Raw genomic sequence first — 24,122 nt, 5'->3', positions numbered from 1 at the left:
GCAGCCTGAAAAAACTCTAGCCACATCAGCTGCTTTGTAAAGAGAGGAAGACTGAAACTTAAATGGCTATCATTTAGTGAATTCAGTTCTCACCATAGCTGTCAACCTCTTAGTACAAAACACCTGGACAAATCCAGTAATGAGGGAATACAGCACTCAAACATATTCAGTGAATTCAGTTCTTGCCATAGCTGTCAACCTTAGCACAAAAACCTGGGCCGAAGCCAATAATGGGGGAATACAGTCCCAAAAATAGGGACAAATTTTAAATATTCATCTTATAAACTTAGAAAATTGCTAAAAAAAAAGGTTGTGCTACTATGTATTCTGAAGAACATGAAGTTGGAAATTCAAATGCCGGTCAATTTTACTGCGGACAGAACAAAAACAATTTTCAGCAGAGACGCAGGGATTAATACTGCAGACACGTCTTTGTAAAATGGCAGGGCACCAGAGCAAATCCACACAAACACAGGGAGGAGATGCAGACTCCACACAGAAGCCACCCCAACCAAGAATCAAACCAGAAAACCTATAGCTGTGAGGCAACAATACTACCACTGCACCATCAATTATGCAAGGAATTAAACATTCAGAAACCTGAAGTCTGAAATTCAAATGCCTGTCAATTTTACTGCTAACAGAACAAAAACAGTTTTCAGCAGAGACGCAGGGATTAATACTGCAGACACGTCTTTGTAAAATGGCAGGGCACCAGAGCAAATCCACACAAATACAGGGAGGAGATGCAGACAGAAGCCACCCCAACCAAGAATCAAACCAGAAAACCTATAGCTGTGAGGCAACAATACTATCACTGCACCATCAATTATGCAAGGAATTAAACATTCAGAAACCTGAAGTCTGAAATTCAAATGCCTGTCAATTTTACTGCGGACAGAACAAAAACAATTTTCAGCAGAGACGCAGGGATTAAAACTGCAGACACATCTTTGTAAAATGGCAGGGCACCAGAGCAAATCCACACAAACACAGGCAGGAGATGCAGACTCCACACAGAAGCCACCCCAACCAAGAATCACACCAGAAAACCTATAGCTGTGAGGCAACAATACTACCACCGCACCATCAATTATGCAAGGAATTAAACATTCAGAAACCTGAAGTCTGAAATTCAAATGCCTGTCAATTTTACTGCGGACAGAACAAAACCAATTTTCAGCAGGGATTAAAACTGCAGACACGTCTTTGTAAAATGGCAGGGCACCAGAGCAAATCCACACAAACACATGGAGGAGATGCAGACTCCACACAGAAGCCACCCCAACCAAGAATCAAACCAGAAAACCTATAGCTGTGAGGCAACAATACTACCACTGCACCATCAAATATGCAAGGAATTAAACATTCAGAAACCCTTAAGTCTGAAATTCAAATGCCTGTCAATTTTATTTAACATTTTTTTAATCAGGACAGTCTGACTTGGAACAAATAAACAATTTTCAGCAGAGGCCCAGGAAGAAATAATGCAGACATGTCTTTGTAACATGGGAGGACACAAAAGCAAACCCACACAAACACAGGGAGAAGATACAGACCCCACAAAGAAGGAACCCCAGCCAAGAATCAAACCTGCAGCTGTGAGGCAACAATGCTACTACTACACCATCAAATATCAAGCATTGCAGCATTTACAAACCACAGATATTATGAGGAACAGATCAGATCGAATATGAGGCAAAAATCTGCAATTTTTTTACAAATGGTGGTGGGTAGGGAACTCAAGTCTTTAACACCTGCATACAGGGTTCAAGCCTGAGGTATTCCCTACCACACCACCATAAGCACCTGGGGCATTTTCACACACACACACACACACACACACACACACACACACACACACACACACACACACACACACACACACACACACACACACACACACTCTCTCTCTCTCTCCGGTAAAGCATAAGCACCATACACACACAAACTCCAGTAAAGCATAAGCACCATACACACACAAACTCCAGTAAAGCATAAGCACCATACACACACAAATAAACATTGTAAAATAAAGGTAAAAAGCACCATACACTTACCTGAATATATCCAGCTAACGTACATCCTTCCCGCGCAATACTCAAAGACCCGCGAGATCCCAAGGAAAGCCGCGAGATCCCAATGCTCCTTCCGAGTCGTGCTGCTGCTCTTGCAGTCCGGACGCGACCCATAACCCTAGCGAGTCTGTGCACTTTAAAAGTGCACAGGTGTCTCCTTGTGTCCCCCCTATGGGGACTGCCGAACTGCCTTGAGCATGCACATAGACAGACAGTAGTCGGGACTACTGCGCATGCAAATCATGAGAATTTAAAAAATATTTTTTTTTATTTTCCTTTCTATTTTTTATGTTGAGGGGGCTGCAGTCCGGCAGCCCGATGCCACGAGCCGCCCCTGGGTACAATATTGAGTTGTGATTGGTCCTTAGTTTAAATATATTGAATGGATGGGGAAGTGTATTTTATCTGATGAAGGGCACAGCCCAAAAGCGCTCATCATTTTGTTGAAAAATTCACGCTGAATTTTGTTTTATTATTTTATAATAAACGGTGATACTCAGTGGTGGTCTTTGCTGCTCTCTTCTTTTCGTTTGTGGATCTATGTACAGAGCAACTGGACCTTTGGTGGGTTTTTTTTCCTTACTGGCTTGCTTTATTCAATTCTGCACTCCAATTTCTACCAACTGGGTTATTGTTACTCTGCTGGTTATTTTTTATTATCTTTCTCACAATTTTTTTCAAATTTTGAGCCATTTTAAAAACAAAATGAATCTCTCTCCTTACTACCTCAAAAACTGCTGGGTTCCCCTTTAATACAACTTTAATGTTTGTAAATAATGTTTTTTTACATGTTTAAAACTGCCTTCACATTGAATAACAAAGCTCCCTCTCAAACCCTAAACTTGAGCTTTGTTCTGATAACACCACTTCCCTCATTAATCTTACCTCCAACAAGGGTTTATACCTTTCCCCCATTCATCAACCACTTTTTTACTAATCATGTTAATGAGGTCTGCAGTACAGCCTCGACCGATGAACATAATTTTATGCTTGTCCACCTCATTTTGAATTTGTTCAAAGGTAGATGTCATTCTAATAATTTGGATACATTGTTCTTTAAATAAACTTTTTGTTTTAATAAAAGGATGAGCGTTTTTAAAATGAAGATAGGAATTACTAAATATTGGCTTTCTATAAATCCTGAACACTACATTAGTTTCACTTGGTTGCCTGGTATGTCAGGATCAATCAAACAAGCTTTGATGTACAAGCATCAGCACAATGAATGACAGCTAAAGGAACTTAATGGACAGCTTGAACCTTTTGAGTCTTGTTGTAGAAGTGATTGCAATTAACAAAACTGTCTTCAAGGACAGGAAAACATTTTCACTGAACCATGTTCTAATCAAACACCTAACTGAGCCCTTAAAAGATAACACAAATCCCCCGATCCTTTCATATTCTTCACTGTGATAAAAATCCTTCTGAAATTTTGCTATTTGGGGATCTGGCAAGACCAATCACTAGATGTCCTTGTGCACACAAAAGTTGAGAGTCACAAGCAACATCTACTATTCTGGGCCAGTAAAATATCTCAGTTATTCTTACAACCAGCAAAGGATTTTATAAGAAAATGCATCTTCCTTGCTCAACTTAAATATGGTCTCCCCTTGTTGTATCTAACTCTGAAAAATACAGTAGTACCCTTTAAACCTACTTTAATGAAAATATGTCAGTTCATATCTAACTCACCATGAAATTAAACTATTGCCTTACTCTTTCAAAGGCCAAGGGGTTCCCAGTAAAGGCTAAGTCAAATCTACTTCTTGCTTTCTTACTCTTCAAAATACTCAGGCATGACACCCCTCTCCCTCTTTCTTCCAAACATTTTACTGCCATTCATACCTCTAACATAAGAAGCCAAGCCAGAGATGCTGCAATAGCAAAACATGGGGGACATTAATAGCAGAAAGCATTGGAACAAAGAAAATCTGGTCATGACAATCAAACGGGGATTTATGTCAACTCGCTGAAGGTAGGTTTTGGTGAACATAAATATTCACAGTTCCCCTACAACTCCCATATATGGGAATGTCCACCACCACCCTACCTTGTATATACCAACTCCAATGACATACAACAGTGGAGAAAGAGGCAAAATCCACTGTCAATGAAAGAAGTTTCAGTGACTGTACTTCAATCCTTTCATGGTTACCAAAATTATCTTTGGTGACCTGACACACTCCTTCAGATGGTAAGTAATGTGCTGTGTGATGGTGCTAGTTCACTAACGAAATTCTTGACTGAAAATTGCAATTTCCCCTCTGAGGTGGTGTATCCACAGAGATGATCATATTTAGTATATAGCATGCCAAGGGTAAAGTCTCCCATGTATGGGGGAATTACCCCTTGTAAACCATAGGACTGCCTTTTGTTTTTATACTTTTGCAGTCTCAGAGTCATGTTTTTTAAAGACCTTTACTGAATTACTACTTGTGACATAGGTTAACTTACAATTATATAAAAGTAAAGAAACTATTAGAACTTCACATGTACAAACATTATATTTCACATATATTATGTAAGCTATAATTTAAGCAATATAAAGTACAGTTTTGTACCTACCATAAATGTAGATGTTCGAGGATCCACATTGCTGCAGTCATAACCTGTGGGTAGTCCGCTGTCCTCGGTCGGCCCGAATACCAAAGAGCTAGGCTGGCGTCGGTCATTGTCGCCCAGAGCTGACGTCAGTACGTAGAAGTACTTAAGCGCATGACCGACGCCATATCCTCAGTCTTTCTTGCCCCAGATGTCAGAAGGCCTAAAAATGAAAGGCCAGAGCTAAAATAGTAAAAGCCCAACAACCACCAGTGTGGAAATAGAGAGTATCCCAAAAAAAAAAACCCAGCAACCACAAACTATAGAGGGGAAGGAGGGAGGGATAATTGGACTGCAACAATGTGGATCCTCGAACATCTACATTTATGGTAGGTACAAAACTGTACTATGTTCTTCGTCTCACATTGCTGCAGTCATAACCTGTGGGTAGAATTCCAAAGCAAAGGAAAAGGGAGGCTGGCAAACTACAAAGCATTACGAGCTGCTAACATGCCCTGTAAAACTGCAGTGGCAAACCCAGCCCTGGACTTGGAATAAAGAGGGAGATGGTAATGCTTAGTAAAAGTGTGTACTGAACTCCAAGTAGCTGCCTCCAAAATATCCTTAGTAGCTACACCCCTCAAAAAAGCAGTAGAAGTGGCAGTAGCCCTAGTAGAATGAGGTCTGATCCCAGCAGGAACATCCTTCCCATGATGAGAATAACAAAAAGCAATACAATGACCAATCCACTTTGAAATAGTCTGCTTTGAAACAGCTTTCCCTTGTGAACCCAAAGCAAAAGAAACAAATAACTGTTGAGTCTGTCTGAACTCCTTAGTTTTGCTCAAATAGTAACGTAACTGCCTGTGGATATCCAAAGAATGCAATACTTTTTCCCCTTTATTTTGGGGATCAGCATAAAAAGTAGGCAAATGAATAGACTGGTTCAAGGCCACATTAGAAATCACTTTGGGCATAAAAGTAGGGTTAGTTCGCAAAGAAACTCTATCCTTATGAAATATCAAAAAGGGTTCAACTGCCATGAGTGCCTGCAATTCAGATACCCTTCTAGCAGAAGTAATGGCCAACAAAAAAGCAGTCTTCCAAGACAAAAACTTCAGTTCAGACGTAGCTGCAGGTTCAAAAGGAGGTAAAGTAAGCTTCTCCAAAACAAAATTGAGATCCCAGGAAGGAGTAGGAGCTCATTGGGGTCTTATATTCTTTGCCCCTCTAAGAAATTGTTTGAACAAAGGATGAGAAAATAAAGGAGGGTCACAATCATAGTGAGCAGAAATGGCTGCAGCATGAACCTTCACAGAAGAGAATGACAAACCCTTGTCCAGTAATTCAGTAAGATACTGTAGTGCAAAACTCAAATTAGGCACTGAAACATCAAAACCCTTTGCAGTGCTCCAAAGAAAAATCTCTTCCATTTATCAGCATAAACTTTTCTAGTGCTAGGCCTGGCTTCCAAAATGACATCCAAAACCTGTTGAGGAAGCTGAGACCCCACCGGCTCCATCACAGAATACACCAGGCTGTCAGATGGAGGGAATGCACCTGAACATTGAGAAGATGATTGTTTGACTGGGACAACAAATGAGGAACCCGTGGCAGAGGCCAAGGAGGCTCCTGGATTAAACTCCTCAGCAGGGGATACCAATGCTGACGTGGCCAATCTGGTGCTATTAGAATCATGCAAGGCTTGTCCCGCCTGACTTTCAAGAGTACCTTGGGGAGAAGAGGCAGAGGAGGAAAAGCATAAATGTGAAGGTTGTTCCAACTGAAAGATAGAGCATCCACTTTCCAAGCATCTGGGTGGAACATCTTTGTGCAAAATTTTGGTAGTTGAAAATTCAGTGGAGAAGCGAACAGATCTATGACTGGAGTTCCCCAAGCCACAGTCAATTGTTTGAAAACCTGAGGATCCAGTTTCCACTCGTGGGGATCCACAATTTGCCTGCTCAATATATCTGCTAGGGAGTTCTGAGCTCCTGGCAGAAACCGTGCTTGAAGATTGATTCGTAAACTCAGAGCAGTCTCCCACAAAATCATTGCTTGCCTGCAAAGAGGGTAGGAATGGGTTCCCCCCTGTTTGTTGATGTACCACATGACTGTTGTGTTGTCTGTTTGAATCAACACCTGTCCCGGCTGAAGCAGGTCCTTGAAGGCTATCAAAGCAAATTGGACTGCTAACATCTCCTTCATGTTGATATGCAAATGTAGTAGATAGGGAGGCCACATGTCTTGTACCCATTTCCCATTGAAGTGTGCTCCCCAAGCCAAGTCCGAGGCATCCGTCGTTAGGATCTGACTCGCCTCTGGTCGGGTCACAGAGAGTCCCTTGTTTAGGTGACATTCCTGAGCCCACCACAAGAATTCCTTCTGGATGCAAGGTAAAATCCGAATGACAGTGTCCAAACCGTGGCAGTGTTGAGTCCACACACTTTTGAGATACCATTGTAGCTTCCTCGTATGCAGTTTGGCATTGGGAAGTACTAGAATGCAAGATGCCATGAACCCCAAGGCTTGAAGGACTGTCCTTGCAGTCAGCCTGGACATTATTGATAACTGCTGGAAGTATAGATGAAGAGTTCTTTGTTTGTCCGGGGTCAGAAATGCCATCTGAGAAGCTGTATTCAGTCTCACACCCAGAAAGCACAAGTCCTGAGAGGGTACTAGACTGGACTTTATTTCGTTCACAGAATACCCTAGGCACCTTAAAACTGCCATTACATACTGGAGATGTTGTAGTAAAATGTCTTTGTTTTGAGCAAGAATCAGGCAATCGTCCAGATAAGGGTAAATTTGTATTCCTCTCTGTCTGAAGAAAGCAATCACAGGAGCCAGAACTTTTGTGAATACCCTGGGCGCAGTAGATAAACCAAAGGGCAATGCAGAGAACTGATAATGCGAAGTACCAGCCCGAAATCTCAGGAATCTCCTGCAGCTGGGCCTGATAGGGATGTGAAGATAGGCCTCTTTGAGATCCAGGGTTACCATCCAGTGATCTTTGCCTAGCATAGGCAGAAGTTGTTGTAATGTTAACATCTTGAACTTTGGAATGTCTAGGTAGGTATTGAGAATGGACAAATCCAGAATTGGCCTCCAAGTGTTTCCTTTCTTTGGCACCGGGAATAAAATCCTAGGCCTACTTCTGACGGAGGGACCACCTGAATTGCCTCCATCTGTAAAAGCAGAGAAATTTGCTCCTGAGCCTCCAGCCTTTGCTGAGGAGGCACATCCGGCATGCCTTTGAAAGGAGGAAAAGTGTGAAAATAAAACTTGTAACCTTGATTTATTATATCCAACACCCATTGGTCCTGGGTGACCAAATTCCAGTTTTGTTTGAAAAGTCCCAACTTTCCTCCTAGAGGAGCTGCCAGTAAAGAAGGGTCTGGCAGCGGAAGATACAGGTCATTGGGTCTGCTTACGAAAGGGCTGACCCCTGCCCTCACCAGAAGACTGTGCAGGAGAACTCCAAGTCCTAGGTCTGAAAGAACCCTGAGCGTGAGCCCTGCCTCTACCACGTCTAGACCTGCCCTTAGACTGATAATCCGAAGAAGGATAAGACCATCCTCTAGCAGGCCAATTCCTACTAAACTTAGGGGGCTGCACCTGCAGAAAATCCTTGACCGTCTGCATAGACTTAGCCTTATCTTCCATCTTTTTCAAAACTGATTCCACAGGAGGGCCAAAAAGTACTTCAGATTGAAGAGGAGCATCCAAAATCCGAGCCTTAACATGCTCTGACAAATTTTGATCCTTAAGCCAGGCATGCCTACGAATAACTGAACCTGTAGCAGCCACCCTGGATGAAGCCTGAAGAGCATCGAAACCACACTGCAAAGAATGTTTGCCAACTTGATCTGATGCATGAACCAACTCCTGGAGCTCCTTACACTCTATACCCTCAGATAAAGCATCCACCTTAGACTTCAATTGGCCTAACAAAAAATTCTGATACTTCAGCATATGAAATTGGCAATTCAAAGCCCTCATAGCTAACGTGGAGGAGGTGTATACTTTTTCCCCCCACCTATCTAACGCCCTAGAATCCTTATCCAAAGGAACTGGATTCTTAGCCACAGAAGCCCTAACACCCTTCGGACCTTGAATAATAGTTTCCGGATCAGCTCTAGGACTCTTGTACAAATACTTATGTGCTTCTGGAACTCTGTAATACCTGTCTGGCTTAACAGGGGCCGGAGGCAAAGAATCAGGATTAAGGGAAGATTCAGAAAAAACATCCTGAACAACATCTAAGACAGGAGGAATAGCCAAGGGCCTATGTTGTGGCAGAAACAAAAATTCCCTAAGCCTTTTCCGAGAATCTGAAAAATCTTGACCTTCCCACTTGAAGTGCTCCCTCTCATGGAATGTAAAGTCTCAGAAAAAGAAAAATCCTCTGGAGGAGAAGCAGACGGACAGGAGTCCTCTGCATCCGAATCTGAAAAGGAAGGGAAATCCTGAATTTCTTCAGCTGAGGAATCAGAGTAGTCAGAGGAATGATCCATTCCCTCTAAATCTGCCTCCACCCTAGGCCTCTTTCTCTGGGGGGGGGCATAGAACCCCTGATTAAAGTAATCAAGTCTTCTGCCATTTTCAACATATGCTTTTTAGGAACAGGGGCTGGAGAGCTAGAACTATGACCAGGGCCAACAGGACAAGGTTTGGCCTTAGCATGGCCTTTAGCCACTGAAGTAGAAGGCCTAATAACCTTTTGTAAAGCCGGAACTACAGACACCTGAGAAGCACCCTCAGCCTGGCCTAACTCCTGAGAGGCCAACTCCTGCAAAAGTAAAGGTTCCCTCTGGGATTCAGCCGAACCCTCGGCAGGATCCACAGATTCAACTGGAGGCTCCGAAGAACCGGCGTCCGCAACGGACTCATCCGGTTTAGACCTCAAAGATTTATCCTTACGCTTTTTAGCGGTAGCGGGGGTCGGAGGATCCGACAGCATGTTATAGTTACACCGTTTACCAAAAACAAGCCTGGCACAGTCTAATCTTCGTTTAATGGTGCGCTTATTAAATCTAGCACAAAAGCGACACCCGACCACGTCGTGCTCAGGCCCCAAGCAAGGAATACAGAAAGAATGATAATCCCTATGAGGTATCTGTTTCCCGCAAGAAATACAATTATTAACTTTTTCTGACATCCGGATAACTGAGGCAAGAAAAGACAAAAATTTCTAGCGGGTACTTAGCCCAACTTGGTCTTCGGTCTGAAACTCGATAAAAGAAAATTTCAGAACGCCGAACGGCACTTGCAAACGCTGCTTCTGCTTCGGACCACGTGGCAAGAAAGACTGAGGATATGGCGTCGGTCATGTGCTTAAGTACTTCTACGTACTGACGTCAGCTCTGGGCGACAATGACCGACGCCAGCCTAGCTCTTTGGTATTCGGGCCGACCGAGGACAGCGGACTACCCACAGGTTATGACTGCAGCAATGTGAAACGAAGAACATCATACAGTATTCAATTCCTGACGTCTCTTAAATCTCATTCCTCCCCAAAACATTATTCTGCATGTAATATTCCCACAATTTCCATTTTGTTTTTATGTAGTTTGCTCCTACCCTTTTCTAAAGATCCCACTTCCTGTTCTTTTATCTCTGTTACAATACTCACTACATCAAATACAGTTGTTCAGACTGATTTCCATCTTCAAGTGATTTGGAAGACACCAGAATTAAAGAAAACAAGGCTTTAGTATGTCTAGGCAATCCAGATCTTGTATTCCATCTCAAAAAACAATTTTCTTACTTACACTCATTGCCTCTCCCAGTATTCCACACAGAATACTCTGCTGGGAATTTTTAAAGTTTGCCAACTCATTACACTCCCAAATCATATGTTTCCAGTTGCCTCTTTCTTCCCCATCACACCCCCAATATTTGCTGTCTACTAGAAGAAAAATATTTGGAGTCTGCTTGGGGTATAAAAATATCTATGCAAATACTTCCAGGCAAAAATCCTAACTCTTCTAGATTTTGTTGCATATTTGGGAGCCACACATATACTCTCCCATTGTTTCTTTTTATATTGCAAATCTAATCTCTCTTCCCAATCTTTTATGACCTCTTCTGATTGATTCCTATAGTTACTGTGCAATATTTTATAAGCACTACTATTTATTTTAAACAAGAAGCATCTTTATTGAATTATCACTTATGACGTGCAATCATATATTTGTATAAATGAAAACATACCATATTGACATTTTCAGTTGCAAACATTATAACTTATAATCTTCTGAACAATGTGTCAGTCAAATACTAAATAGCTCATTTCATTTCCTGCCTTCCCTTAAACCTCATTCCTCCATCAAAACATTATTCTGCGGGTATTGTTCCCACAATTCCCATTTTTTAGATTTAATTTGGTCCTGTTTTCTAAAGATGCCACCTTCCAGTTGTTTTATTTCTGTTACTATATTCATGGTTTCTAGCAGAGTTGGTTTAGACTTTGACTGCCACCAGAATTAAACTCAGCAAGGCTTTACTACATCTAGGCGATTCCAATTCTGTCTCAGCACAAAAAATCATTTTGTTAGTTACACCAATTTGCTCACCTGGTATTTCTAACAGAGTAGTCTGGAGGGAATTATGAAAGACTGCCAACTAATTACACTCCAAAATATGATCACAATTACATATTTCTTCCCCATCACATCTACATTTGCAATCTACCTGAGGAACAATTCTTTGTAGTCTGCTTGGGGTATAAAAATCTAAACTTTCTAGACTTTACTGCATACTTGGGAGCCATCCATATATCCTCCTCCCATTGTTTCTTTGTGAATTGCTTATATAATCCCTCTTCCCAATCCTTTCCAACTTCCTCTGATTTCTACAGTTATCACGCAATATTTTATATGTCCTACTAATTATCCCTTTTTAACAGTAGATTCAACTAAAAATTCAACCAGTGCAGATCTTTCCTTTAGGCTTCTCCTTCTATCCCTTATTCTCTCTGTCTGTGCTCTGATAACAATACCTGATAGGGAAGGCAATCACTGCAATCCAAATGTCTTCTTGGCCTCCTCCCATTCTATTACCTTTCCTTCTCTAATTATGTGTTCCCAGTACCTTGGTTCCTTTGCCACCTTCCTACTATAAATTCCAGGACCTCTTGTCTACTCTCTGTAGCCATAATTGCAGTCATTCCTATCAGCATAATTTCCTTTCTCCATTCCCTTGTTGGCTTATATTTTAGTATACTTTTTTGCTACTTTATGAATATAATGTTCTGTATGACTGCTGTTATTCCACTTAAGGATGTACTTCCAAAATCCTATTCTTTATTTCAAGAATTAACCCCCCCCCCCCACTTCATCATCATCCCTAACTACTTTGAATTGTAGCTTTCTGCTTGTGTAAGGTTTAAGCGTCTTAATTGTGTATCTCTAAAATATCCTTCAAGTCAGGTAACCATAAACCTAATTGTTCTAGTGAGAAGATCAACTTATCCCAACTTGACTCTTTCCCTCCCAAATAAAATCCTTTGACTGTATTACGGTCCTTTGGTTGATAAAATATGCCTGACCTGTGTATGAAACTATAGAGACTAAAAACATTGTTACTGCTTGTTTCTTGCTATCCATATTCATAGGCAACAGCTTCTAATTTCTCAGTTTTTGTATTACCTTTTGTTTAGCCTTTTCCCATGTATCCTTGCTGCTATAAACAAATCCTTTTTAAAACATACTCCAAAATAATTAATTTAATCATGTACCCATAAATATGGGTATTACTGGACCATTTCATGTGTGGTTACATAGTTTGTAGCTATAGCTTTGTTTATCTTCATCAATGTTATATCACAAAAAAATGGAACTGTCTCAGAATATTCCACAACACTGAGATGTCCTTTTCTGGTTCCATCCAGTACAAAATATCATCATCTACAAATAAAGCAAACTTTTCTTGAACACCATACAAGTTATATCCTTGAATTTCTGAGTCCCTTATTTTCTTTGTGAATAATTCTAAATATAACACAAATAACAAAAGGGAAAGAGGATACCTCTGTTCAGATGCAAACTTAGAGAAGAACCCTGTCATTTTGATTTTTGCCTCCGATCCCTCATATAGCTTTCTAATTAACTATACTGTTGTAACAGGAAATGCAAATGCTTCCACTGACCTACTCATAAAATCTCAGCTTACTCTATCAAATGCTTTCTCTGCATTAAGAACCACCAGTAACATGGGGTATTTTCTTAATTTATTCTTCCCTCTTGATCATCATTGTTCTATTAATGTTGTCAAATGTTTGCCTTCCCTACACAAAACCACACTGGGTCCATTATCTATCAATTTTGTCATCACTGCTGCCACTCTTTTAGCCATTATAAACAAACACTTTTTAATCACGGTTTAAAACTGAAATGGGCCTATGTGAAGATGGATTAGATGCATCTTTACTGTCTTTAGGTATTCCAGCCACGCAGCTTTTTTCCAGCATGTTGGTGCCTCCACTTTTTTTAAAATAACTGTTAAACAAAATCTTCCAGATCTTTACCACTTTCTTCTCTCCTAGCTTCCAAACTTCCACAGGAATACCATCTTTTCCTTGAGACTTTCTTAGATTGGTTATACATTACCTTTTCTATCTCATTTCCTCCTATCTTAAGTATTAGTTGTTCAGCCTCACCTACCTTTAACTTTAGTATATTTAAGTCTTCCATAAACATTTTCATGTGTGTTTTTTCTTGATTCCTCAACTTTTCTGCTTTATACAAATTTTCTTAAATTTCTGAAATATCTCTTATAACTCTACATGATCTCTGGTTATTTTCCTTATTACAGGCTCCCTAAATATGGCAACAACCTTTTCTACTTTTTGTTGCTTATGTCGTTATACCAAATGTTTTTGTGCTCAGATTTATTATCCAAAAAAAAAATTGCTTAACAGCAACCTTTCTAAACTCCTGCATATTATCCAGGTATTCCCTTATTCTCTTTTTAGCACTGTGCAATTGTGACTTCTTGTTCTGTGAGATTCCTCTTATTTTGCAATACTTTAACCTTTGTCATCCCCTCTAAATAATTCTTATTACTTCTTAACCAGGTTTCACTTTCTTTTATTTCTATCTTATTTTTAAACTTCACTTTCATTTTATCCCACTCACTAGCTATAACTTCTGGTGTACTTTCTATCTTCTCTAACAACTCCGTGATAACTTCCACTACCAATTTCTTAAATTCTTCTCTTTAACAGGTAGGTGGGGAAGCGCCACTGTCTCATCTTTACTTCATTACCCTGCATTTTTATCTTAGTACGTATCTGCGCATGATCTGAAATAGCTATTGGATGTCCATCAAAACACTCTATTAAATGGACATGTTCCTGTAAAATCTAATTTCTGTCAGTTCTATCCCAGTTACTGTACCTTGGGGATCATAGGTTACTAGGCTAATGGCCCTGGGGACCTTACAAGCCTAGCCAAGAGTTTACCCCCAAAAAATAATCCTCAGTCAGCACCTGTTGCCCTTGTCAATGAGGGACACAGGTGGAACCCCGGGACAAATTTGTGGTTTCCCATCCACTCATCAAGGTTGCACTTGAACTGGGTCAGCAGGGAATAAAATGTAAATTCACTCAGAGTTCCTTCAACTGAATTCACCTTTCAAACCAAATACTTTCATTTTTTTTTCAGCACCTATAAATAATATTCCCCTCTAGAAACTAATTATTTCCCCAAAAATTATAAGCTCCATAATAGCAGTTTTTAGGTGGAATATAAGCACATGCCAGTGTACTCCTTCATCCCTTGCCAAAACCCCCTTACTATCACAAATCTGCCATTATCTTCTTTTCCTCTTCTATCACCCCTGGAGCTTCTCTAGCAATAAATGCAAGTGCTCCTCATTTCCTTTGTCCCTGATATTCTGCAGAATATTCATCCTGAAAATCCTTTCTTTATCAAAGTCACACGCTCAGTTCTTTCCAAATGTGTCTCCTGTAGCATTGCTCTTTGCACTTTGCATTTCTTAATTAAGTATTCTTTCCTTTTTATTTATACCTATGAGACTATTCACATTGCAAGAAAATTTGGTAAGTGTCGCCATTATGGTAAGAAGCCATTATTCCCACCTATTATGTATGGCAGCTTTTTAAATGCCTATTTCCAGCTTTTGTGATACATGCACCTATTAACATTTGGCAGGTTAATCCTTTATACAGTTTATTCTGATCAACAACATTTGAACCTACGTCACATATTACAAGACCTTTTGTTTTAATAAAAAACCTAAAAAAAAAGTAGTACAGTACATGGGGCAGTTCTGGAGTAAGTTTTCTAATACCCATACATAGATCAAGTTGTGCTTGAATATGGACAGGCATAAGCTTTAGTTTATGTGGATGGAGAGTCTATTCCAGAGCAATAGTATCCTCTGCAAAATATAACAGTCCCTCTAAATTGTTTTGTTGATGTTGCAGAAGAAGTTTAGATCCCTATACAGAGTACTTCTGATGCCATTTCACTTGCTGATGTGCAGCAGGTCCATCAGTATTGGGTCAGAAGATGCTTTACATGTGAGACACAAGTCACGTCTTAAGTCTGTAGGATACCGAATATAGTGACAGGGCTTTAAATCAGTCCATACGGGACATACTGTTGGATCTTATATCCTTTTAGTAAGGCATTGCTGTGGGTGCTCCAGTTTTTGCTTGTGTCTTGACAGATACTTGTCAAAGGACGTATTATACTTAATGATTGGCCTTCATGGTCTCTGACAATGCCAAATACGTGCAAGACCAACATAAAAAAGAAAATATCCCCAAGCTTCATTATCTGATGATGGACAAAGGTCATCACCACCTACGCTTTTGTCTGCTGCTGAAACAGGAGCAAATAAGTAGATGAGTGGTACCTGACTAATGAGAGGCAGACTGAAGAAAAATAAAAAAAAAGTAGTTAAACTTTGTCCATCAAAAGTATGTCAGTAAAATATGTAGAGAATCACAGCAAAATAGTTTTGCATGGTTCATATCAGCCAGGGCTTCTAAGTAATCTTATTTTTCCAAATATTTAACATCATCACTACATATTATGTCAAAACGACAGAAAAGAAAACAAAAAAACTTACTAATAGCTGTCAAGCCATCTTTAACACTTCCAGAAAATTCTCTGTGAACGCTACTTATCAGGTCACGATTTGCAAGCTAAAAGCAACAAAAATGGGGTTAATTGCAATAAAAGGAAAGCTCTACCATAAATTTAAAACAATTTTATTAAATTATTACCTAAGACATAGACAAACATAAATTAATGGAAAAGAAAATAAACCATATTAACATTTTTCCATTTACATACATTATACATCATATTTTTTTCTTTTTTCAGAACATTACATAAATTGCTCAATTCCTGCCTTCCCTTGAACCTGTCTTCCTCATAAACATTATTCTGCATGTATTTATTGTTCCCAGTTTCAATTTTATATGTAATTTGCGTGTTCCATTTTCTAAATATCTCTCTTCCAGTTTTTTTTTTACATTAAACTCTTCAAATACAGTTCTTTTAGACTTTTATTTCCATTTTCTAGTAACTGTTTTTTTGGCAGCCAACAGAAGTAAACTTTACAAGGCCTTACTATGTCTACTAGGCAGTTCAGATCCAGTGTACCAGCAAAAAAGAATTGCTTCCTTAGTTACAGCTATTTGCTCACACAATATTTCTGGCAGAGTACCCTGTGGGGAATATTTTAAAATTTGCAAACTCCTTATACTCCCAAAATATATGCTCCCTTTTAAGCTTTCTTCTCCATCACACCACCAAATGTATCTACATGATGAAACAGTCTTTGAAGTCTGCTTGAGGTATAAAAATCCCTGTGCAAACATGCCTAAGGAAAAATCCTAAATTGTCTGGATTTCGTTGCATACCTGGGAGTCATACATATGTAACTCAAAACTGAAGACCCCAAAAACAGAAGGAGCTTACACTCATACCAATACTTTGTGTTCTAATGACTGCTTCCCAATAATTATATATAGTACATAAATCTCTGAATAATACGGCAAGGCGCCACCACTCTCATTTCAGTGGTAGCCCAAAAGCCACATAACATCTCAACATAATCACTAAAGTTGGAACAAAGGAAGCGTATACCTGTTACAATACTTCATAGGTTCAGTGTACACTTCACTGTAATTATCAAACTCTGTACCTGAACCACCAGCAAATTCTACTTAGTTCCAAAGTATTTCTAGCACTAATCATTCAAAATCCAAGTTTCATCTCATCTCTTAAATACGCTTATGACTATGGAGACTCCCAGAATAAAAAGCAATCCACAATCTGGTGTGGTTCATAGGTTCACAGATGTTTACTAGGATAATGACCGCAAGGGCCTTTTTAAGCCTAGCCATGCTTCCCAAATCTCTGACAGGCTCTGATATCCTTGACAACTGTAAGCATGGGCCCGGGAGATGAACCATTTACAGGTTTACCTGTGTCCATTAGAGACGTAGGTGCCAAACCTGGAATGAATTTCCGGTTTCCCATTCAATTGTCCAAACTGCACTTGAATTGGGTTAGGAGCCTGTTCTATAGACAGGGTAGTCTCTGGGATACATACCTATCTCTCCAGCAGGTCCTACTTATATCATGGGCAAGGTTTAAGTCTTTAGAACAGGTAATTTGGGTGCTGTTTGTTTTGCAGATATGCAGAAGGTCCATCAGAGTTGGGTCTAACAATGCTCTGTATGCCAAGCATAGATCTCTCAAAAGCTTGTAGGAGATGGAACATGGGGATAGAGCCCTGAGGTGGTCTGCACAGGACATTTTACTTACACCCCATATTCCTTTAGTGAGGAACCTCTGTGGACGTTCCAATTGTTGCATATGCCTGCTTATGTACATACGGGGCACTGTACTCTATGATAGGTCTGATGAATGCCGAATGCAGTGGAAAGTACAGTTGTGTACACTTACCATAAATGTAGATGTTCGAGTGTATTCACTGTTGCAGTCATCACATTTGGGTTATCCCTGCCAGGGTGGCCCTCGGCCGGCCTGAATACCAGAGGCTTAGTATTTCTGTGTTGGCTGCTGTCGCTTCAGGAGTGACGTCAGGTCATCAGTAGTATAAAGTAAGGCAGCCGACACCATTACATCAGTTTTTCTTGCCCTGTCGGAACCCCTCAAGTGGGAGCCAGAATATGGTGGAAGAACCCCTCTAGTAGAAAGTAAATACAGAAAAGTTCCTTGTAAGGAGAGAGAGATTGAAGAAGAGGGGGATGGAGGAAGGGAAACCAGCAACAGTGAATACACTCGAACATCTACATTTATGGTAAGTGTGCACAACTGCACTATGTTCTTCATGTTTCACTGTTGCAGTCATCACATTTGGGTTGATTCCCAAAGCTGAGGAAAAGGATGGAGGCAGTCAAGGTGACTAGGGGCTGGCTAGGATGCCCTGCAAGATTGCAGTGGCAAAGCCTACCCTGGATTTGGAGAAGATAAGCAGGTGGTAATGCTAGGTGAAGGTGTGAACAGATGTCCATGTGGCAGCCTCCAGGATGCCCCTGGTGGGAACTCCTCTGAGGAAAGCTGCAGAGGTGGAGGCTGCTCTGGTGGAATGAGTCCTGACTCCCTTAGGGGGTGGTTTCCCGTGTTGCTTGTAAAAGAAATGGATGCAGTGTGCTATCCATTTAGAAATAGTTTGTTTGGATATTGCTTTGCCCTCTGTCCCTGCACAAAAGCTGACTAGCAATTGATCAGTCTTTCTGAATGATTTAGTCCTGTCTAGATAGAATCTGAGCTCTGTGTGCACATCTAGAGTGTGCAGGATCCTTACCCCCTTGTTCTGTGGGTTAGAGAAAAAGGTGGGCAAATGAATGGATTGGTTGAGAGCCACACTGGACAACACTTTAGGCATGAAGGATGGGTTAGCCTTGAGGGACACCCTGTCAGGATGGAAGATGATGAAGGGCTCTAAAGCCATGAGTGCTTGTAGCTCTGATACTCGTCTGGCTGAAGTGATGGCCAGAAGCACGACTGTCTTCCAGGAGAGAAACTAACTCTGCGGAAGATGCTGGTTCAAAGGCAGGGCAGAGTGAGTTTTTCCAACACAAAGTTTAGGTCCCAAGCTGGGGTAGATGCTCTTCTGGGTGGCCTCAAGTTGCTAGCCCTTCTTAGAAATAAGCAGAGATAGCAGAGGCATGAATTTTAATAGAGGAAGAGGAGAGACCACTGTGTAGCAGGTCAGCTAGGTAACCCAAGACGAGAGGTAGGAAGGGCTGTGTTGCATCAGCTCCCTTAGCCTGGATCCAGTTGCAGAATCTTTTTCATTTGTCAGCATAAGTCTTTCTAGTGCTAGGGTGTCTAGCCTCACATATAACATATAGAACCTGTTTACTGAGATTGGCAGATTGATCAGTGATCAGGGAATAAGCCAGGCTGCCAAAATGAGGGACTGCAATTGGATGCATGAATTCTCCTTCCCTCTGGATCACGAGGGTTGGGATCTGAGGGAGATGCCATGGTGGCAGTGGGGACAGGCTGCACAGCAGTGGGTACCAGTGCTGGCGAGGCCAGTCTGGAGAAATCAGAATTGTTCTTGGTTTTTCCTCTCTTATTTTGAGCAGTAACCTGGTAATGACAGGTAGTGGGGGAAATGCAGAGACTGAGAGACTGACCCAGGGGAATGATAGGGCATCCACTTTCCACACCATGCAGTGAGGTTCCCTGGTGCAAAACTTGCCGAGTTGATGGTTGGTGTGGGAAGCAGAGAGGTCGACCTTTGGGGTGCCCCATTTCTGAGTTATTAGGGTGAAGGTTCTTTGGTCTAGCTGCCTCTCGTGTGGGTCCAGAAGATTTCTGCTTAAGCTGTCTGCCAGAGAGCTTAAACAGCCTGGCAGGAATTGTGCTAACAGGTGTAGTTGCATGGCTGAGGCTGTGTGCCAAAGGGTCATGGCCAGCCTCCATAGAAGAATAGGGGTGAGTTCCTCCCTGCTTGTTGATATACCACATCACAGTGGTGTGTCTGTTTTGATCAGGAGAGCCCCTGGGGAGTGAAGGGGCCTGAAAGCTGTCAATGCGTGCTGGACAGCTAACATCTCTTTTTTTGGTTGATGTGCAGATGTACTTGCTGTGGACTCCATTGGCCCTGTATGCACCTGCCATCCAGGTGTGCACCCCAGGCACAGTCTAATGCATCTGTGGTGTTCTGGGTGGCTGTGGCGTGGTGGTGAGAAAGGTAAGTCCCTTGTTGTGGGAGCATGCTGCTGTCCACCAATGAAAACCATTCCTTGGGCAAGGTATTATTGATAAGAGTTTCCAGGTCTTGAGAGTGTTGACAACAAAGGCTTTTTAGATACCATTGAAGTTTCCTCATATGCTGTCTGGCATATGGAATAAGTAGAATGTAAAATGCCATGAACCCCAGAGCTTGAAGGATTTTCCTTGCAGAAAGCTGGGATCTGGTTGCTAGTTGAGAGAAGTAGGCTGTCAGGTAAGTTTGCTTTTCTGGTGTAAGAAATGCCATCTGGGATGCTGTGTCCAGGCTTGCTCCGAGGAAAATAATCCTTTGGGTGGGTACTAGTTTGGATTTCTTTTTGTTGATAGTGTACCCTAGGGAGGTCAGTAGGGACTTTACAAAGGCCAAGTGCTTGAGCAGCTTTTCCTGACTGCCTGAATAAGGCAGTCTATGTATGGGTAAATCTGTATATTTCTTTGTCTGGAAAAGGCAATGGCAGGAGCAAGACATTTTGTGAAAACTCTGGGAGCAGTAGATAAGCCAAAGGGAAATGCAGAGAACTGAAAGTGCCTAGATCCTGCCCTGAAACGTAGATATTTTCTGCATGATTCCCTGATGGGAATGTGGAGCAAGGCCTCTTTTAGGTCTAGGGTGGCTAGCCACGGATTCTTGGAGAACATAGGTAGCAGTTGCTGGAGGGTGAGCATTTGAATTTTGGTATTACCAGGAAGGTGTTTAGAATGGATAGATTGAAGATGGGGCGCCAGGGTGCCCTCTTTTCTGGGTACCAGGAAAAGTCTGGAGTAGAAACCTTGGCCTATCTGTTCTGCAGGAACGTGCTCTATTGCCCTCATTGAGAGCAGGGAAAGGACTTGCTTTTTTTCCTCTGCCCACTGATTTGGAGGAAGATCTGGGAACCCCTTTGGGGATGGGAGAGTATGGAAAGAAAATCTGTATCCCCGGGACACTCTATGTTGAGGACCCAACAGTCGTTGGTAATGGTGGCCCAGGTGCTTGCGTGGAAGGACAGTTTTCCTCCTAGGGGCAAGTGCAGGTGGGCAGAGGGTGGGAATGGGGGAGGAGAGTCATTGTGAGTTCTTACCATGAGGGGGTGGCTTTGCACTCCCTGATTTTGAAGTGGAGGAACTCCATTGCTTTGATCTCTGCATTCCCTATGGCTGCTGTCAGATATGGGGGTCTGCTTCCCCGGGGTCTGGGCTGAACTGACCTGGAGGGGGCAGGAAAAGACAAGTGCTTGGAGGGGCAATGCCTGCTGAACCTTGGTGGCTGGACCTGTAGGAAATCCTTAACTGTCTGCATAGATTTAGCTTTTTCTTCCATCTTTGTTAAGATCTCCTCTGCCTTGGTGCCAAATAAGTTGTAATTGTGCAAGGGTGCATCCAATAATTAAGATTTGACATGGTCTGGCAAGGGCTGTTCCTTAAGCCAAGCAGGCCTTCTAAGAACAGAACCAGTGACTGCTGCCCTGCAAGAAGCTTCTAGGGCGTCAAATCCACAGTGTAAGGTGTGCTTAGTTACTTGGCTTGCAGAATGCATTAACTTCCGGTAACTCTGTTTTCTACACAAGCAGGAAAGGAAGATATTTTTGTTTGAGGAGTTCCATGGTATGTTTCTGACATTTTAGCATATGGAACTGAAAATTTAGTGTTCTGATAGCAAGAGTAGCACAGGTGCACACTTTCTTTTTACCCCATCTGTCTAGTGCTCGGGAATCGCTATCTGAGGGGGTGGGATTCTTAGCAGAAGTTGCTTTACTTCCTTTAGGCCCTTGAGAAATAACCTCAGGGTCAGCAGTAGGATTTTTGAAAAGAAATTTGAGACAGAGACTCTAATACCTGTCAAGTTTTCTGGGAGCAGGAGTCAAACTAGATTCCATGAAAACATCATCCACAACATCCAGGACAGGAAGAATGGCCAGGGGTCTGTGCTGTGGAATATCTAAAAATTCTCTTAGAGTCTAATTTTAGACTGATGGTGGTCCTGACATTCTCATTGGAAATGCTCCCATAAAGTATGAAGGGTTTCCCCAAAGGAAAAGTCCTCAGGTGGAGAGGCTGAAGGAATGGATTCTCTGCATCAGAATCTTCATATGCAGAGAGGGGTTGCATGTCTTCATATTCAGATCCATCAGAATCATCAGACTCCTCTTCAGATAAAAGTACTGGGGACAGATCTCTTTTCCTTTTGGAAGAGGTAGCTTGGCTTCCCCTGATCAGCATTATAAGGTCTTCCGCCATAGGCAAGGAAGCAGGTGTCAGATTGGGTCGTCAGTTTCTTGGGTGTGGTTCATACCCTGGGCCTTAGAAACTTGGTAGTTTTCGAAAGAACGGTAGATGCAAAAGAAGTCCTCAGTTTGTGTTGAGAACCGATAGTGCTAAGAACTTCCTCGGAAGCCGGTGCCTGCTCAGCAGCTCCGGATCCATCCAAGGTAGAGACAACTACAGGATCCTTAATCAAAGAAAAGTTTTGCAGCATAGCAGACTCCGAAAGGGTCTCGGTAGCGACCTGTGAATCAACAGAAGCGGGCATCAGGGGCTGCGAAAATGCCTCACTGAGGACCAGAGAGATAACGACTAGTTTAACGGAAGCGTCATCGGTAGGTTTGGACCTGTGTGGTCCGTTTCTGTCTTTATCCTTACGTTTTTTCATAAGATCTGCTGTCAGATGGCTTACTCAAGCCATTCAAGGACAGTAAGCAAAAATATCTAGCTACAATAAGGGCCTGGCGACGTCTAGTTCTGGCATTGAACAAAGCACAAAAGCGACAGCGAGGGACATTGTGGCCTGGGCCTAAGCAAGTGACGCAGTAAGAATGAAAGTCTCGTGTGGTATTTGCTTTCCACAGATGAGACAATTGTTAACTTTTTCTGACATCGGTTAGAGCAAGAAAAAAGGATCCCCAACGGGGTACTTAACTTTAGAAGACTTCAGCTTCAATTTGGAAGACGAACCTCAGGTAACGGCCAACCAGCACTCATGCGAACTGCTTCTGCTTCGGGCTCCTTGACAAGAAAGACTGATGTAATGGCATTGGCTGCCTTACTTTATACTACTGATGACCTGACATCACTCCTGAAACGACAGCAACAGACGCAGAAATACTAAGCCTCTGGTATTTGGGCCAGCCGAGGGCTACCCTGGCAGGGATAACCCAAATGTGACGACTGCAGCAGTGAAACACAAAGAACATCAATGACTTGGACTTCGATGCCATACCTTTGTTTATAACTTGCACAACACAGAATGATTTCCTCACCACTGCAGACACTTGATGATCAATGGCTAGATTACCATGTGTGTCCCTAAGTCCCTGACTACTGGGTCAACTCTAAGGGGTGTGTTGCCATTATGATAGTTACCGGGGATGGATGACTTCCCAAAGGATACTATTATACATTTCTTGGCATTTAGTTTTAGTCCATGGCTCTGACACCAGTTGTTTGTGTCAACCCCTCCTGGAGAACATTTGTGTCAGTGTGAGATTCAATGACCGCTCCTAATTTGCAATTATCTGCAAATTTAGTCAGCTAGAGACCACTGACATTGGCTTTGACTTTTGAGAAGTAAATGCCAAAAAGGAGTGGTCCAAGGACTGATCCCCGAAGGACTCTATCTGTGGCTGGCCTTATTTCGAACTTCCTATGTCCTGTGAGCCAGTTGGCTATCCACCAAGTGACATATGGGTCTGTACCTAACCTCTTGAGTAACAACAATGCCCGAGTGAGGTATTGTGTGAAATGCCTTGGCCAGGTCAAGGTAGGCAGTGTGAACGATTCTGCTCTCATCCATTACTTTGGTGACCTTCTCAAAGAAGTCCACCAGGTTGAGTAGGCATGATCTGCCCTTGATGAAACCAAACTGGGCTGGGTCTAGTGTCTGAGTTTTACTATATCTCTATTGATCATCTCCATGATAATTCTTTACAAGGCTTTACATATACAACTAATGAGACTTGTGGATTTGTAGTTTCCAGGGTCTGTAACTGGCCCATCATTGTGCAGAGGGATGACTGTTGCCTTTCTCCATTCATGATGCCCGAAGCACGTTTGGAGGCTACAGTTAAATAGTAATTCCAGAGGTCCTGATAGGTCATGTTTCATGCTATTTAGAATGCATCCTGGGATACTGTCTGGGCCCACTGATGCAGTGTTCTTGGTCTTAGAGAGAGCATTAAGGACCTGTTCCCTAGTGATAGTAGGGGGAGTTATATTTGATGGCATTTCCTGAGGGAAGATTGAGGGGGGAGGACAGGAGTAAAGTTGG

At 41.9% G+C, this 24,122-nt stretch overlaps 1 protein-coding gene across 1 annotated transcript in view; it reads right to left on the bottom strand.

Moving 5' to 3' along the window:
• Window positions 1-24,122, bottom strand: part of ANXA7 (annexin A7) — a 1,208,209-nt gene that overhangs the window by 132,354 nt on the left and 1,051,733 nt on the right. The window contains exon 11 of the mRNA XM_044056080.1: window positions 15,723-15,798. Within this exon, the coding sequence (XP_043912015.1) occupies window positions 15,723-15,798 (76 nt within the window). The remainder of the gene's footprint in view (window positions 1-15,722; window positions 15,799-24,122) is intronic.

Source organism: Protopterus annectens, chromosome 14.part0, assembly GCF_019279795.1.
Source record: "Protopterus annectens isolate FY-2018-M chromosome 14.part0, PAN1.0, whole genome shotgun sequence".
Classification (NCBI taxonomy): domain Eukaryota; kingdom Metazoa; phylum Chordata; order Ceratodontiformes; family Protopteridae; genus Protopterus; species Protopterus annectens.
This window is presented reverse-complemented; position numbering and strand designations above follow the sequence as displayed.